This window comes from Panthera leo, chromosome B2 (assembly GCF_018350215.1).
Source record: "Panthera leo isolate Ple1 chromosome B2, P.leo_Ple1_pat1.1, whole genome shotgun sequence".
Classification (NCBI taxonomy): Eukaryota; Metazoa; Chordata; class Mammalia; order Carnivora; family Felidae; genus Panthera; species Panthera leo.
Window position 1 is genome coordinate 3,610,022 of NC_056683.1, and position 13,669 is coordinate 3,623,690.

General features: G+C 48.0%; 4 protein-coding genes, 1 long non-coding RNA gene and 1 other non-coding gene across 7 annotated transcripts; 4 read left to right on the top strand and 2 right to left on the bottom strand.

The window, feature by feature from the left end:
• Positions 1-1,630: 1,630 nt before the first annotated feature.
• Positions 1,631-1,702, bottom strand: TRNAM-CAU. The gene has a single exon. It is a non-coding gene; the product is annotated as a tRNA-Met (tRNA).
• Positions 1,703-2,442: 740 nt separating this feature from the next.
• Positions 2,443-2,811, top strand: LOC122219446 (histone H4). The gene has a single exon (XM_042937698.1). It carries the CDS (start codon positions 2,476-2,478, stop codon positions 2,785-2,787), a length of 312 nt encoding a protein of 103 aa, XP_042793632.1. The 5' UTR covers positions 2,443-2,475; the 3' UTR covers positions 2,788-2,811.
• Positions 2,812-2,847: 36 nt separating this feature from the next.
• On the top strand, positions 2,848-7,342 carry LOC122219468. The gene is made up of 3 exons (XR_006202388.1): positions 2,848-3,142; positions 4,295-4,476; positions 5,665-7,342. It is a non-coding gene; the product is annotated as an uncharacterized LOC122219468 (long non-coding RNA).
• Positions 7,343-9,052: 1,710 nt separating this feature from the next.
• Positions 9,053-11,444, bottom strand: LOC122219429 (histone H2B type 1-C/E/F/G/I). Of its 2 annotated transcripts, none has more exons than XR_006202362.1 (4): positions 10,821-10,962; positions 10,058-10,176; positions 9,234-9,360; positions 9,053-9,109 (listed from the first exon to the last, which is right to left on the bottom strand). XR_006202362.1 is itself a non-coding variant. In XM_042937678.1 (4 exons), the coding sequence occupies exon 1, from the start codon at positions 11,398-11,400 to the stop codon at positions 11,020-11,022; it is 381 nt and encodes a 126-aa protein (XP_042793612.1). In that variant the 5' UTR covers positions 11,401-11,444; the 3' UTR covers positions 9,053-9,109; positions 9,234-9,390; positions 10,058-10,176; positions 10,821-11,019. The 2 variants fall into 2 exon arrangements, 1 of the variants encoding a protein (XP_042793612.1); XM_042937678.1 differs by having other exon boundaries at positions 9,234-9,390; positions 10,821-11,444.
• A 341-nt stretch (positions 11,445-11,785) lies between these two features.
• LOC122219416 (histone H2A type 1-E) lies at positions 11,786-12,325 on the top strand. Its single transcript, XM_042937663.1, has one exon. The coding sequence runs from the start codon at positions 11,799-11,801 to the stop codon at positions 12,189-12,191; it is 393 nt and encodes a 130-aa protein (XP_042793597.1). The 5' UTR covers positions 11,786-11,798; the 3' UTR covers positions 12,192-12,325.
• Positions 12,326-12,427: 102 nt separating this feature from the next.
• LOC122219410 (histone H3.1) lies at positions 12,428-13,669 on the top strand. Its single transcript, XM_042937656.1, has one exon. It carries the CDS (start codon positions 13,198-13,200, stop codon positions 13,606-13,608), a length of 411 nt encoding a protein of 136 aa, XP_042793590.1. The 5' UTR covers positions 12,428-13,197; the 3' UTR covers positions 13,609-13,669.

The window sequence follows — 13,669 nt, forward strand, 5'->3', positions numbered from 1 at the left end:
CTTTCACTGGTGCCTGTAGCTCACAGCGCGAGAGGAGAAGAGTGTGCGCATCATCTCTGAAGACGGAGGCCGAGAGAGACTTCTCTTGTCTTTGCTCGTGCGTATCTTTGTCCCTCTGTGTCTGCACTCTTCCCTTTGCTGTCATAAATCTTAGCTTTGAGCATGTGTTGAGTCACGTGAGTCCTTCTGGAAAATCACTCAACTAGTGGGTGATCGTGGGGCTATCAGAAAGCGTCATTTTCCCTTCTTCCCGCTGCACTTTGTGCATAACCTTTTAAAAGAAATATCTTATTGTACTATACATACTTGTATACTTGTTTAAAAGCATGTCTAGACTGTAGGTTACTTGAACACTTCATGCTTAGCACAGTACCACGTTGAAACAGGATTCTGTCAAAAAAAAAAAACAAAAAACAAAAAAACAAACCCACCAGACACTGAATAGAAGCGAGGCCGGGCCAAACCTGATCTCCTGATCTTAAGGAGAAAAGTGTAGAGAATGGCCCCGAACAAAGGTAGCAGTGAGCTTCTATGGATTTTAGCAAGTCAGAATAGGTCATTATTTAGTTAACCAATTGCAATTTACAGCATATCATGGTAGCCAATTCTATTGTGACACAGAGAACTTAGTTTTGGTGGGAACCTATCAATTTAAAGTTCTTTGTCCTAAGAGGGTTTAAAATGACCAACTGTAGTTAGACACCTAAGATACCGTGGGGCAGTGAGTTGGTGAATTTTTACATGTTGGTCTTCCCTGGCCAGATCTTGGTAGAAGGGGTGGGGGAGCGTTTTGCAGCCTAAGGTATCTATTTAGCAAGCAGGCAAAGTTACAGCGACATAGGGCGGTCAATTTCCGTATTAGGGAACTACAAAAGCTATTATCTCAATTATTCATGAAAGGTGAGTTTAAGCTGAACTTATATACAATAAGCTTTCTGATATCTTGTAAGTTGACCTATTACAACGTAAGTATATGAACAGGGATCTTTTCTGAGAGAAATATAAAACATACACTTTAAACATGAGCATAGAGAGCACCTCCGTTGGAGACTGGTAAAGGGAGGCAGGCGGTAGAAACACATTTACCAGCATCAACCACATAAGTGGTTTTCCCAGGTCAGAGTTCAATCGTGGCCACCAAAACTTTGCACTCTGTCTCAAACTGCTACTTATTTATTCCAAAGTTTCCGACTCTGGTAGTTGCAAAGATTTGGCGCTGGGAGGGCCCAGCAGATTGGTCTATGGCTTTAGCCACGTGGCCACAGCTCACTAACAAGTAGAGCTTTTCTGAATTACATACAGAAGGAAAGAAAACGCCTTCTCTCGGCTTCCGTCCCTGTCCTCACCCTTACACTCAGCTTATTTTAGCGTTTTCCCAGGTTCATAGGGCAATGGGACTGTCACGATCCCTTTGGCAACCACTAGAAATATAGCTTGTGGTGGGGGAACATCTTAATGATAACTGAGTATCCATGACCGACGGTCTTTTTCTCTCTGGAGAAGGTAAACAGTTTCACGTTTATTTTCAGGAAATAATTTTCACTCCAGAACGAAGCAAAACAGGCTCTATTTTCTTCCCCTACTGTGAAACGAGGCTACAGAAACTAAAAAGTTGCAGGAAAAAAGCAGATAGCAGAGGATGGTTTCGATCCATCGACCTCTGGGTTATGGGCCCAGCACGCTTCCGCTGCGCCACTCTGCTCTCCGGCGAAATGCCACTCCTAATAATGCTCTTCACTCTGTTCAGAGGCGATTACTGACACTGGAAAAACCCACATTGAGGTCGCCGGTTCAACACCTCGGTTACCACAAACTGCCAATTCTCTTCGGAACAATATCGCTACCAGAATCAGAGAGAACAAAGCCAGAGGCAGAGACGGAAGCGTTACCACCCCGTTGAAATTCCGGAGGCAGAGGGGAGAGGCGGCCAGATACTCAGCGAGGGTTACAAGCTTTACCAAACAGGGAAGGAAGGGGAAGACCGGGAAAGGCACGCGGGCGAGAATTCCGCCTCGGAGTCACTAACCAGGCCCGCGGTCGCCGTTGGGAGGACACCCTCTCGGGCTCGGTGTGGGGGTGACGCCCGGCCGCGGGAGGCCCGCACGGAGGCTCGGGCGGAAGGGCCGGTCCGCGGGGTCGCCGCAGGCCGACGCAGGCGCCCGGCGACCGGCCAAGGCCCCTCACGCAGCAAAACGTAGAGCAAAACGCTCACTCTTTTAGTCTGACGCACCGAAAAAGTTCCGAGGTCCCACAGGCCCCCGGACCCTCCAGCCGCCTCCGCGGAGGGCACGCTCCGAGGGTCCGGGCCCCGCCTCCAGTGACGTCACTGGAGTGAGCCGCGGAGGGCGGGGCCGGGCAACGGCCCTTCCCGCGTGCGCGCTTCCAGTCCTCAATTAGGTCCGCATCCTGCACATATAAGGAGGTTGCCTCCGCGACTTTCATGCTTTCTCCGGAAGGTGACTAAGCGGTGCTGACATGTCTGGCCGAGGCAAAGGCGGGAAGGGTCTGGGCAAAGGCGGCGCTAAGCGCCACCGCAAGGTGTTGCGCGACAACATCCAGGGCATCACCAAGCCCGCCATCCGGCGGCTGGCCCGGCGCGGCGGCGTGAAGCGCATCTCCGGCCTCATCTACGAGGAGACCCGCGGGGTGCTCAAGGTGTTCCTGGAGAACGTGATCCGGGACGCCGTCACCTACACGGAGCACGCCAAGCGCAAGACGGTCACGGCCATGGACGTGGTGTACGCGCTCAAGCGCCAGGGCCGCACCCTCTACGGCTTCGGCGGCTGAGCGCCTCGGACCTGCTACCTCCACAAGCACAAAAAGGCCCTTTTCAGGGCCGCCCACGTTTTTCACGAAAGATCTGTAGCTTTTGGTTACTTTGTAGGTATCTTGTGCTGTATTGTGTGCCCACCTTCCAAGTGTGTATAAGAATTGTTGTCCATTCTGTCGTGCCCCTTTATCTTAATCCGAGGGCTTTTAACGTTGGGGCTTAGTTGTTAAGTCGTGCTGTGGCTCTGCCGCAGTCGGTTTGTCTAAGCCTTGGGCTGCCCATCATTTCTGGGTGACAGACAAGGCCACATGGTATCGTCGGCATTTCCAAGGAGCTTCCTTCGTCCTCGAGCACTTTCGAGTTCGAAATCAGGTGGGTTTGGTTCTGGAATACTAGCAAGGGGATGCCCACCCGGGAGGGAGTGGGTGCGCCTTCCCTGCAGGGCTCCCGCGTCCAAGATGGCGGGGTCGGCGGCGGGAGGACGGCTGCGGAACAAAGACGCGTTCCCGCCGCCCGCCTGGCCCCGCCTCCGGCCCCGCCTCCGCCCCGCCCCTGGGCTGGGCTGCGCTCTGCCAGGCTCGCTCCGCGGTTCCGAAGGCCCCGGGGTCGTGCGCTGGGAGGCTGGGGGGTCAGATCTGGCAGGTGTTGCGTGGCCTAGCGCGCGACATTTTATGATGTATTATGAAAACCTCACGGAGATAAGGATGTTACTTAATGGTCAATATGTAAATGTCACCTAATTTTAAGGAGATGTGGTGGCATTTTAAAAACGTGTACATATAGGCATCAGGATATTTCCCCCCAAATTGCTAAGCGTGGGGAGGGAAGTGATGAGGGAGCGTGGAGCGAGCTGAGGGCAAAATACAGGCTACCCCTCCCCCGCCCTCGGGTGGGATATATGTGACGTTCCTAGGACACTCCTGGCTACCCTAGAACAAAGGAAGGGGGTGTAAGCGCTTGCCATAGTGATGGCATAGTGATGGAAGCTAAGGCAAGCGAAAAACTAAATTCCCTTATTGCCTACAGCCATTGGCAGGTCCTTGAAACCGGCAGTGACCTCCCTCTAGGAGCTCAGCTGGCTGGATGATGACACTTTGCTAGGGGCAAAAGAGCACCTTGGCTTAACATTATCCTGACCGCCCCCCACTCCCCACCCCTGAACCTGTAAGTCTACTTTAACCTATAAAAATTCCTTTGGAAACTTCCTTTATCTCAACTGCCCCAAGATATATGCTGACAATCATACTCTAAGCATGTGGCCCCCTGATGTATATCTGAAGGGTCTCATGACTGAGGTTTTACTACACAGTGATAAATGGTGTTTCCCTAGCAACAGCTAGTCCCTCAAGGTCCTGGAAACCTTGCTGACAAAATTCCTTAAAGACTTTATCCCTGACCACCTTCCATCCTGAGGGTATGTAAGAAGTTACCCGTCAGGACAGCTCTTCCTGCCCAGGGTCCTGTTCCCTGCTTTAATAAAATCACCTTTTTTTTTTTTTTTTTTTTTTTTTTTTTGCACCAAAGGTGTCTTCAAGAATTCTTTTTTGGCTGTTGGCTCCGAACCACCCCTCCATCACCCGAAAATGTCATCAGAAGTATTCCACTTCCTCCAGGGTCTTCCAGCTGGACTAAACTTTACAGGAGGACATACTAACAGGAGGAAAAAAAAAAATCCAAAGGTTTTATTACCTGCGCCCAGAGTCCTGGTAAGGAATTTGAGGCCCAAACAAATGAATAATGCAGGGCAGTTTTTATACCTTCTAGACAGAGAAAATGCATTCGTGAGGAATGGACAGGATTAAAAACACACATTTGAGAGCTTTAATTAGTAAGGACTTTTAAGAGGAATTTGGCCTACCGTAGTACATGAGTGAAATTAACCAGGATTGTTTCTATAGCTTTCTTGGCTTTAAAGTTCCTATTTCTGGTGATAATGATGTGTTTTTACTTAGTCCAGTGAGGGGTTCCTATTATATGGTAGTTTTATTTCCACATTTTGAGGGGACCGAGGAGAGTCTAAGTGTCCTTGCATGTGCTTTTTCCCACGTAGCTTCAATTCAACATAATACACCATCGTATATTTTGGACAACTTGCCCTTGGCCCTCTTGTTAGCTAGTGAATGTAGGGTATGAGAGAATTAGAACACTCTCGGATAATCCCAATGATTTTAGCCACTGCATCGAAGATGGTAATGCCAGTCGCTAAAATGGATAAGAATATAGAAGGAACAAGTTTTGGGGAGAATCACAGGTTCAGCTTTGGACATGCAGAATTTGGGATACCTATTACATTTCTAAGAGGGAGGTAGGAACTTGGCTAGCTAGATATATGAATCTGCAGTTCAGGGAAGAGATCTGGGCTGGAAACATTATCGGGAATTGTCAGGGTATAACTGCCCTGATGCCACGAGAGTGAAAAAGCCATGCGAGAAGATGAGATCTCTTAGGAAAAAAGGTTGGTAATGAAGAGAAGCAGTTCAAGAACCGAGTCCTAGGTCAGGTAAGTAAGGAGTGTTTGCTCTGTATTCATGATATGTGGATAGATCACTGATGGTTTTACACGTGTTTCTGTAATTCTCCCTTTCTCCTGTGACTCTCAGAACAAGCAGAAGAAAATAGTCTCATTTTACAGATGTGGAAAGCTGCCCTCAGTCATAAGAGTCTGCAATGACAGTGGAGCTCTCACTCAAATAATCTGTTGAAGTTAGAACCACGGGAGATCACTTTGGGGATCCACCAATAGATAATATGCACCCTTCTCAAAATGGACAACTTCCCCATATATTTTCCATGCAATTCCAGTGAGTTCTCAGGCCTCCCGAAGCCTGTTTGTGGAGGCCAACGTTCAGAGCTCTGTGTCTGAAGCTGCTTTTCTCTTCCCTTACCTTCGCCAGCTCCTGATCTGAGAAAGTGGACCCTGAGAACACACGTTTCTGATCTGTTGAGCTGGTGTTCCCCTGTTGTTGTGGAGATGCCGTCTATACAATAATGTAGAAGAAGTTAAGTCATCAGCCCAGAGACTTCCCTTGAACTCCACACTCAGAGACCCAGCTACCCACTTGACTTCTCTATTTGGAAGTCCATGAATATCCATTTCCAAATCCGACACCACCACTGCAAGACCAGCCTCTCTCGTCAACATCTTGAATTTGGAAAATGCCGAGTCCCACCTTCCAGCTGGAGTTGTTTTCGACTCTCCAGTCCATAGTAGGTCCTGTCAGCTGTACCTGGAAAACACAGCAAGAAGGCTAGCATTTCCCTTTCCGGCTCTTTCCCATCACTGCTGCTCTGGCCAAGCGGCCGTCACTCCATCGTTATTCCTGCAGCCTCATCTGCTTCCTCTCTCCTATATTTCATACAGCAGCCAGGGATTATAATAAAGAGTAAATCAGATCAAGTCGCCTCTCTGCTGAAAACCCTCCAACGGCTCTCATTTCACTTAAAGTGAAAGTCAAAGTCCTTACTCTCTGGCCCTTGTTACTTCAATCTGTCTACTCTCCCTCTCCTTCTTAGCCCAGTGACATTGGCCCTGGAACTTTCTCAAATAGGCCAAGTACACAGATCTTTTAAAGACTCTTCTTTCTACATGGGCCTCTCAGCTCCCAGATCCTTGGAGGCATCACTCCTCACCTTCTTCAGTTTTTAAGTCAAATGTCCTTTTAGGGAGGCTGTCTGTGATGGCATGCCAAACCCTGACACCCCCCAGTCTGTTTTCTCTGCTCTTGAGAAGCTTGCAGTCTATTTGGGAAGTCAACACCCCCCCACCCCTGCCCATGAAATGTGAAGCAGAAATGGACACCATAAAGGGTGTCCAAAGAGCATAAGTCAAGTCCGTATTGGGAGTCCTAAGCGGATGCTTGCCCAGGAGGCTCACTGCCAGGCTCAGGAGGCCTGTCAGGCCCGTGACAGGAATCTGGGCTTTACTCTGGACAACAGGGAGCTATGCAAAGTTGTGTCTCCTTTTGTCTTTCCCTACAGTTTTTCTCACTGTGGAACAATTATCTTTTTCAAAATCAGTTGTTGCTCTTAGCATACTGGATTTCAATGGTGCATGTGTATCTCTTTCCCCATTAGAGTGAAACTGTACTGAAACTCTCAAGTGCCTGGATGAATAGATAGGAATGAAGTGAAGGTTAAACGGATTTACAGTTAATGAAATGAAAAAGGCTACACAAGCAACCTTGCTTGTGTATTTCTAGAAGGATCCATTGAAATACACATTTTGTGTGTATCAGCAGTGACTTTGGCAAAGTGCCCTGCTTTGTCCCTTGTGGGCTTCTACAGACTTTTGGGACCTAAGGGGTGATTTTCTTTCTTATAAACAAAACCCAGTATAGGCAACTTTTAATAGCTTAGGAGGCTTCTGTTGTTTTGTGGAATGTGAGGTGATTCCACCAATATAATTACACATTTCCCTTTATTAGCTTTATAATTTATAATTCTCAATATATACAAAGGAATATCTGAACTACGTGTACATATTATAAAGGATAATATGATGATGACCACATTAGAACCCAATTGCTGGGGCACCTGGGTGGCTCAGTTGTAAGCGTCCGACTTTGGCTCAGGTCATGATCTCATGGTTTGTGAGTTCGAGCCCCGCGTCGGGCTCTGTGCTGGCAGCTCGGAGCCTGGAGCCTGCTTCGGAGTCTGTGTCTCCCTCTCTCTCTGCCCCTTCCCTGTTCACGCTCCGCTCTGTCTCTCACTCTGTCTAAAAATAAATAAACATTAAAGAACTCAATTGCCAACCGGGTTATACAAATATTCCCAATCCATTGCTTTGGCCTAATTTTGTCCTCCTTCAACCCCACCAGAGATAGCCACAGTCTTGAATTCTGTCATTTTCTTGCCTTTATTTCTTATCCTTTTAAAATCACACATGCATTGAAATCTAAATAATACGTGGCTTTGGTGCTTAGTCTTTGCTATCAAAAAATGGTATCTGTGGAAGAATGCCCTATCGTTCCAGACATTTGCAACTCCATCCGGTGAAAGGATTTTATTTCCTGCCCTAATGGCATTAGGCTTGCTCATGTGATTTGCTATGGGCAGTGAATATGAGTGAAAATGACGTGTCGTTTCAGCAAGCCATTGTGTGATCTGTCCCTATTCCTCCAGCATGGTTCTTAGGCTGAAGACAGGTGGAATTAGAGCAGTAACTCACCCACAGTCAATAAACATGAGCACAACAAGAACCTTTATTGTAGTAAGTCACTGGGATCTGGGGATTGTTTATCACAGCACAATTAGCCTAAATGGATTGACACAGTATTAGATCACATCTGGTTTCTGGGAATTGCTTTATTCTGAGTTGCCACGTTGTCACGTGTGGCTAAAGCTCGTTTGCTTTCATAGCAATGTTAGAGCGTGTGATCATGCCTGATTATGTCACAATTCATCTGTCTATTGGTTGACAGTTGCTTTGTTGACTGCCCTAAAAAAATTACAGGATGCTTTGCTGGAATATGAAAGATCAAGTAGAATTTTCATTGTGTGGATTACTTCATAATATTCTGCTAATGATATTAATATGTGTGTGGATTACTTATAATAATAGAATATAAGTCTTCAAACATGTGGAAGGGAGAAGTAGATATAATTTTAGGGGAAATAGTCAAGAAATCTGTTTTAACCCAGGCCCCTTCTCTGATTAGCTGAGCTGATTCAGAGACATTTTTTAAAATTCTGAAATGAAGGGACTTGAACAAATCAGTGGTTCCCAGATGCTCATCTAAGAATAGTGTTAGTCCCGGCCACTTTTCTCTGTATTCTGTGTCAAAATGAGAAACGTAAGGTCAGCATAGTAAGTTTTCCTTAATATGAAAAGTTAATTAAATTTATTTGGTAGAAAGGACCACATTTATTTGGTATAAAGATTTCTTATTTTGCGGTTATCTGTATTTCCTTCGAGGATCGTTCTTTTTTGAAAGGAGACTGATTGTCTTTGAAGTTGTTGGCAACAGCACAGCCGTCTGTAGGGCGGCCCTGGCTTTCCCTCGTCTGGGAAGGACCATAGGCAGCAATGTCGTGATTCTCTTCTAACTTTATTATTTTTTTTTTATTATTTTTTATTTTTTTTAATTTTTTTTTTTTAACGTTTATTTATTTTTGAGACAGAGCATGAACGGGGGAGGGGCAGAGAGAGAGGGAGACACAGAACTGGAAGCAGGCTCCAGGCTCTGAGCCATCAGCCCAGAGCCCGACGCGGGGCTCGAACTCACGGTCCATGAGATCGTGACCTGAGCTGAAGTCGGACGCTCAACCGACTGAGCCACCCAGGCGCCCCTCTTCTAACTTTAAGAGTGCCAGCTGGTTTTCTGAAGATGCTTCTTCGTTCTGGCCGGACACCACAGCGAGGTTAGGCAAAGAGAACAGGAGGCATGGGAACAAAAAAGGGAAAAAAAGTTACTAACGGCTCTTGTGTGTTTCCAGCGTCCCTTCCTCCTACTCCAACGCACACCTTACTGTTAAATGAGGTGCCGCTGGCTCAGGCGAGGCAAGAGGAAGTCCCTGGAAAATTAGGCACGTGTTGCTTGAAGTGGCAGGCAGAGGCGGGGAAGTCTCACAGCCACAGGCACTAGGTTGTCCTTAAAAGAGTTCAGGGTGGAGAGATGATTCTAAGGAGGGGTCAGTCTATTAGAAGGGGTTTAGATTGACAAAGAACCCTACCTGGTGTCCCATGCCTTTATACTTTTGTGGCCTTCTGCCTTGTTCAAGGCCTCAGGACTCAGATCCTAACACGGGCACCTTTCCTACCCCTTCAACCGGAGGCTTTAGCCATAGCTGCTATCTTGGATGACTTTCCCCTCTGTAGGGACTGTCCTAGCGCTCTTACTGTGATCTTTTATTGATCATCAGCAATGCCACGCAGTAGGTACTAATTACTATTCCCATTTTAGAGGCAAGGAAATGCTCACAGGTGTAAGAAGTTTGCTCAAATGTAGCCTTGAAACAGGCTGCCAGGACTGTATCTTTGGACACCCTTTATGGTGTCCATTTCTGCTGGTGTATTTCTTTTCATGAATGTTATTTTCTAAATGTACTTAAAATTAGCTTTGGGGAGCTAGAATTGAATGCCTTAATTGCATGTGGGGCCGAGAGAACCTTCACAAGCCCCATTACAAAACGGAGCCGTTTATTTAATGCTCACGGAAATTTACCATGTAGGCATTTGTAGATAAAGACATGTAGCTAGTAAGTGGAAAATGAGATTTTTGAGCTCAGTTTTACACCACCAATGCTCATGCTTTTCCCCTCTGCACCACAGCGCCAGGTGATTCTTACCTTCCATATCCGTGATATATATTCCATGTAGTATTTATTGATGTAAAGGGCTGCTTAATCTCAATTCTCAGGACATTCGCTTGTACAATGGAAGATTCCGTTTCACGGGTGATTGTAGGCTGAAATCAGGCGAAGGACAAGCACAGAAATGTAAATTCCTTTGAACTCCTCTTCCTTGAACTAAAATCCTGGGGAATGAAGAAGTAACTGGGGACAAGGCTATTCAGGACACAGGGAGGCTTCGGAAGAACTCTGGGACTCCCCCCACCTCCTATTACCCAGTTTTAGGTAGCGTCTTTCACCCTCGTATGTTAAGCCAGGTAGAAAACCCCAGTGGATAGAGTTCCTGATCCTTCCCAAGAGGCAATGTTTAGCTACGTTAAAATGTTCGCTGAATTAGTGGAATCGGGAGGATGTGGAGGAGGACTAGCAGATCCGCTAAGAGTCTAGAAAGTCAAGCTGCAGAGGGCACATCGCGCCATTAGGTGCCGCTGTAGCCACTCACAAGCCAGCAACAAATTACAAGAAAGTGGTTTCATTTTCCTCAAGAATGGTTAACACTTGTTTTCATTTAGGGCCACTCGAAACTAGGACTCCAGGTTTTCCTGAAGGGAATTCCCCCAAAGGTAACGGGGAGGACAAAATGAAACCAAAAGCGGAAAAAAAAAAAAAAACCCTCTCGAGGTGGGGGCAACCCTAGGTCCACTATCTCCAGCAGTTGTCGGGAGAAGCAAGCCAAATGCACCATAATCAAGTTACTTACACATTTGCTTCTTGATGGTCCGCACACGCCAGAAGTTAAACTTGGTTCCCAAATTGAGCTTACAAAATTCTCAGCAAATTAAACGTGACGAAAACAAGTTGCAGTTTCCAGAAGTTGGGAAGATTACAGCTCTTTAAATGAGAATATGGGCGGCTCTTAAAAGAGCCTGAAATCGTTGGTGCTGTGACGGTGAACAAATTTACTTGGAGCTGGTGTACTTGGTGACGGCCTTGGTGCCCTCGGACACGGCGTGCTTGGCCAGCTCCCCGGGCAGCAGCAGGCGCACGGCCGTCTGGATCTCCCGGGACGTGATGGTCGAGCGCTTGTTGTAATGCGCCAGGCGCGACGCCTCGCCCGCGATGCGCTCGAAGATGTCGTTCACGAACGAGTTCATGATGCCCATGGCCTTGGACGAGATGCCGGTGTCGGGATGCACCTGCTTCAGCACCTTGTACACGTACACCGAGTAGCTCTCCTTGCGGCTGCGCTTGCGCTTCTTGCCGTCCTTCTTCTGCGCCTTGGTCACCGCCTTCTTCGAGCCCTTCTTCGGGGCGGGAGCGGACTTCGCTGGCTCAGGCATTGCGTCCCAACAACACCTCCAGGCGAACGCGAGGAAACTACGCCTACGAGCAAGCGACCTCTTTTTTATTTGGTGTGTATGCAAATTAGGGATCGCAGAATTACGATTTCTGATTGGACTCCTCAGTATCTTAGCTTCTGATAGGCTGTTCTTTATCCTAAACTCTCATTGGCTCTTCCCCATAGTTCAATCATGAATAATTTGACCTTTCTACCATAAACGTTCTATGTAAATTAGAAACATTGTTGTTTTGGACGTGCTTTTTGATTGGCTAGAATTTGTGTTCGGGCAACGGCATAGGCTGCTTTGTCAAACCTCTGCAGACTATAATAGTCTAGCTTCTTGCGAGGTAGGCTCAGTCTTTTTCTTTTTTCTGGCTTTGTAGACACAGTACCGTCATGTCTGGACGCGGAAAACAGGGTGGCAAGGCTCGCGCCAAGGCCAAGACGCGCTCGTCGCGGGCCGGGCTGCAGTTCCCGGTGGGGCGCGTGCACCGCCTGCTCCGCAAGGGCAACTACGCCGAGCGGGTCGGGGCCGGCGCGCCGGTGTACCTGGCGGCCGTGCTGGAGTACCTGACGGCCGAGATCCTGGAGCTGGCGGGCAACGCGGCCCGCGACAACAAGAAGACGCGCATCATCCCGCGCCACCTGCAGCTGGCCATCCGCAACGACGAGGAGCTCAACAAGCTGCTGGGCCGCGTCACCATCGCGCAGGGCGGCGTCCTGCCCAACATCCAGGCCGTGCTGCTGCCCAAGAAGACCGAGAGCCACCACAAGGCCAAGGGCAAGTGAATATCTAAATCCCAGTGTGCACTAAAGCTAAACTTTTATACCCCAAAGGCTCTTTTCAGAGCCGTCCACATTTTCACATGAAAGAGTTTGTAACTCAAATCGAGGCAACATAATTGCGTAAAATTTAAACGGTTGCAGCTTTTGGTTACAGTTCATTCATTGCAATTTATTTTGTTGACGTTACTTTGGGATCCTGGGAAATGGGACTTCTGAATAAGCTTAACAGTTTTAAGTACAGCATTGGGTTAGTGGTCATCTGGATAGGTTGGACTCCCATGTTTCCCAAGTTGTGCGCAAGTAAAACGCTTAAATAACCACAAGTAAGGAGGATAGTCTAATAAATGAACCCTGTGAAAAATGGCGGGTGGGCACGTTAACCTAGAGCCCCTTAAGACACTTAAAAGCAGCAAAACTACAGAATCGGAAATCAGAGCAAGCTGTTTCAATTCTGAATTGAAAGAAGCAGTATTTGGCCACCTTAAGGAAGTCCAATAAACATTTCTTGGGCACTGGTGATCTCCCGTCGTCTCCGGGATGAGGCGTTTTACCTGTGGTTTCCCAGAGTGGACACAAGTGGCAGTCTAGGCCACTCAAGGGTCAGTTCAGTAAAAATAACCATCTGAAACAAAACATACATAAATCTGTGATGAAAGCGTGGTCCTGGGAACGTTAGGCCCCATTACGTAGGTCTCCTCAATCAGAATTTGCAGTTTTCCCCGACCTCCAAGTGATTTCTTAATTGGTTTTGAGATGAATTGAGCCAGAATATTAGTGTTAAATCCTAGGATCGCTATGACAAAGATTACAGGGGATTGAAATGATGAATTAGTTATCCAATCGGAGTCCGTTTTAATTCACCAATCAGGTCGTTCACTCTTTAGCCAATAGTTTCATTGCGCGGGACTTTTGAAAAACGCGAGACCAATCGGAATGTTTCTGAGTATATATAAGGGCAACGCCTTTGGTCTTGCTTGTCAGTTTGGCTTTCTTCTTCATTTTGTCTGAAATGGCTCGCACGAAGCAGACGGCGCGCAAGTCGACGGGCGGCAAGGCCCCGCGCAAGCAGCTGGCCACCAAGGCGGCCCGCAAGAGCGCGCCGGCCACCGGCGGCGTCAAGAAGCCGCACCGCTACCGGCCCGGCACGGTGGCCCTGCGCGAGATCCGCCGCTACCAGAAGTCCACCGAGCTGCTGATCCGCAAGCTGCCGTTCCAGCGGCTGGTGCGCGAGATCGCGCAGGACTTCAAGACCGACCTGCGCTTCCAGAGCTCGGCCGTGATGGCGCTGCAGGAGGCGTGCGAGGCCTACCTGGTGGGGCTCTTCGAGGACACCAACCTGTGCGCCATCCACGCCAAGCGCGTCACCATCATGCCCAAGGACATCCAGCTGGCGCGCCGCATCCGCGGGGAGCGGGCGTAAAGCTTTCCCACTCTTGATTTCGATCAACTCAAAGGCTCTTCTAAGAGCCACCCACTTTTTC

Coding starts and splice junctions, on each gene's coding strand:
- LOC122219410 (XM_042937656.1), top strand. CDS start 13,198: ATGGCTCGCACGAAGCAGACGGCGCGCAAGTCGACGGGCGGCAAGGCC.
- LOC122219446 (XM_042937698.1), top strand. CDS start 2,476: ATGTCTGGCCGAGGCAAAGGCGGGAAGGGTCTGGGCAAAGGCGGCGCT.
- LOC122219416 (XM_042937663.1), top strand. CDS start 11,799: ATGTCTGGACGCGGAAAACAGGGTGGCAAGGCTCGCGCCAAGGCCAAG.
- LOC122219429 (XM_042937678.1), bottom strand. CDS start 11,400: ATGCCTGAGCCAGCGAAGTCCGCTCCCGCCCCGAAGAAGGGCTCGAAG.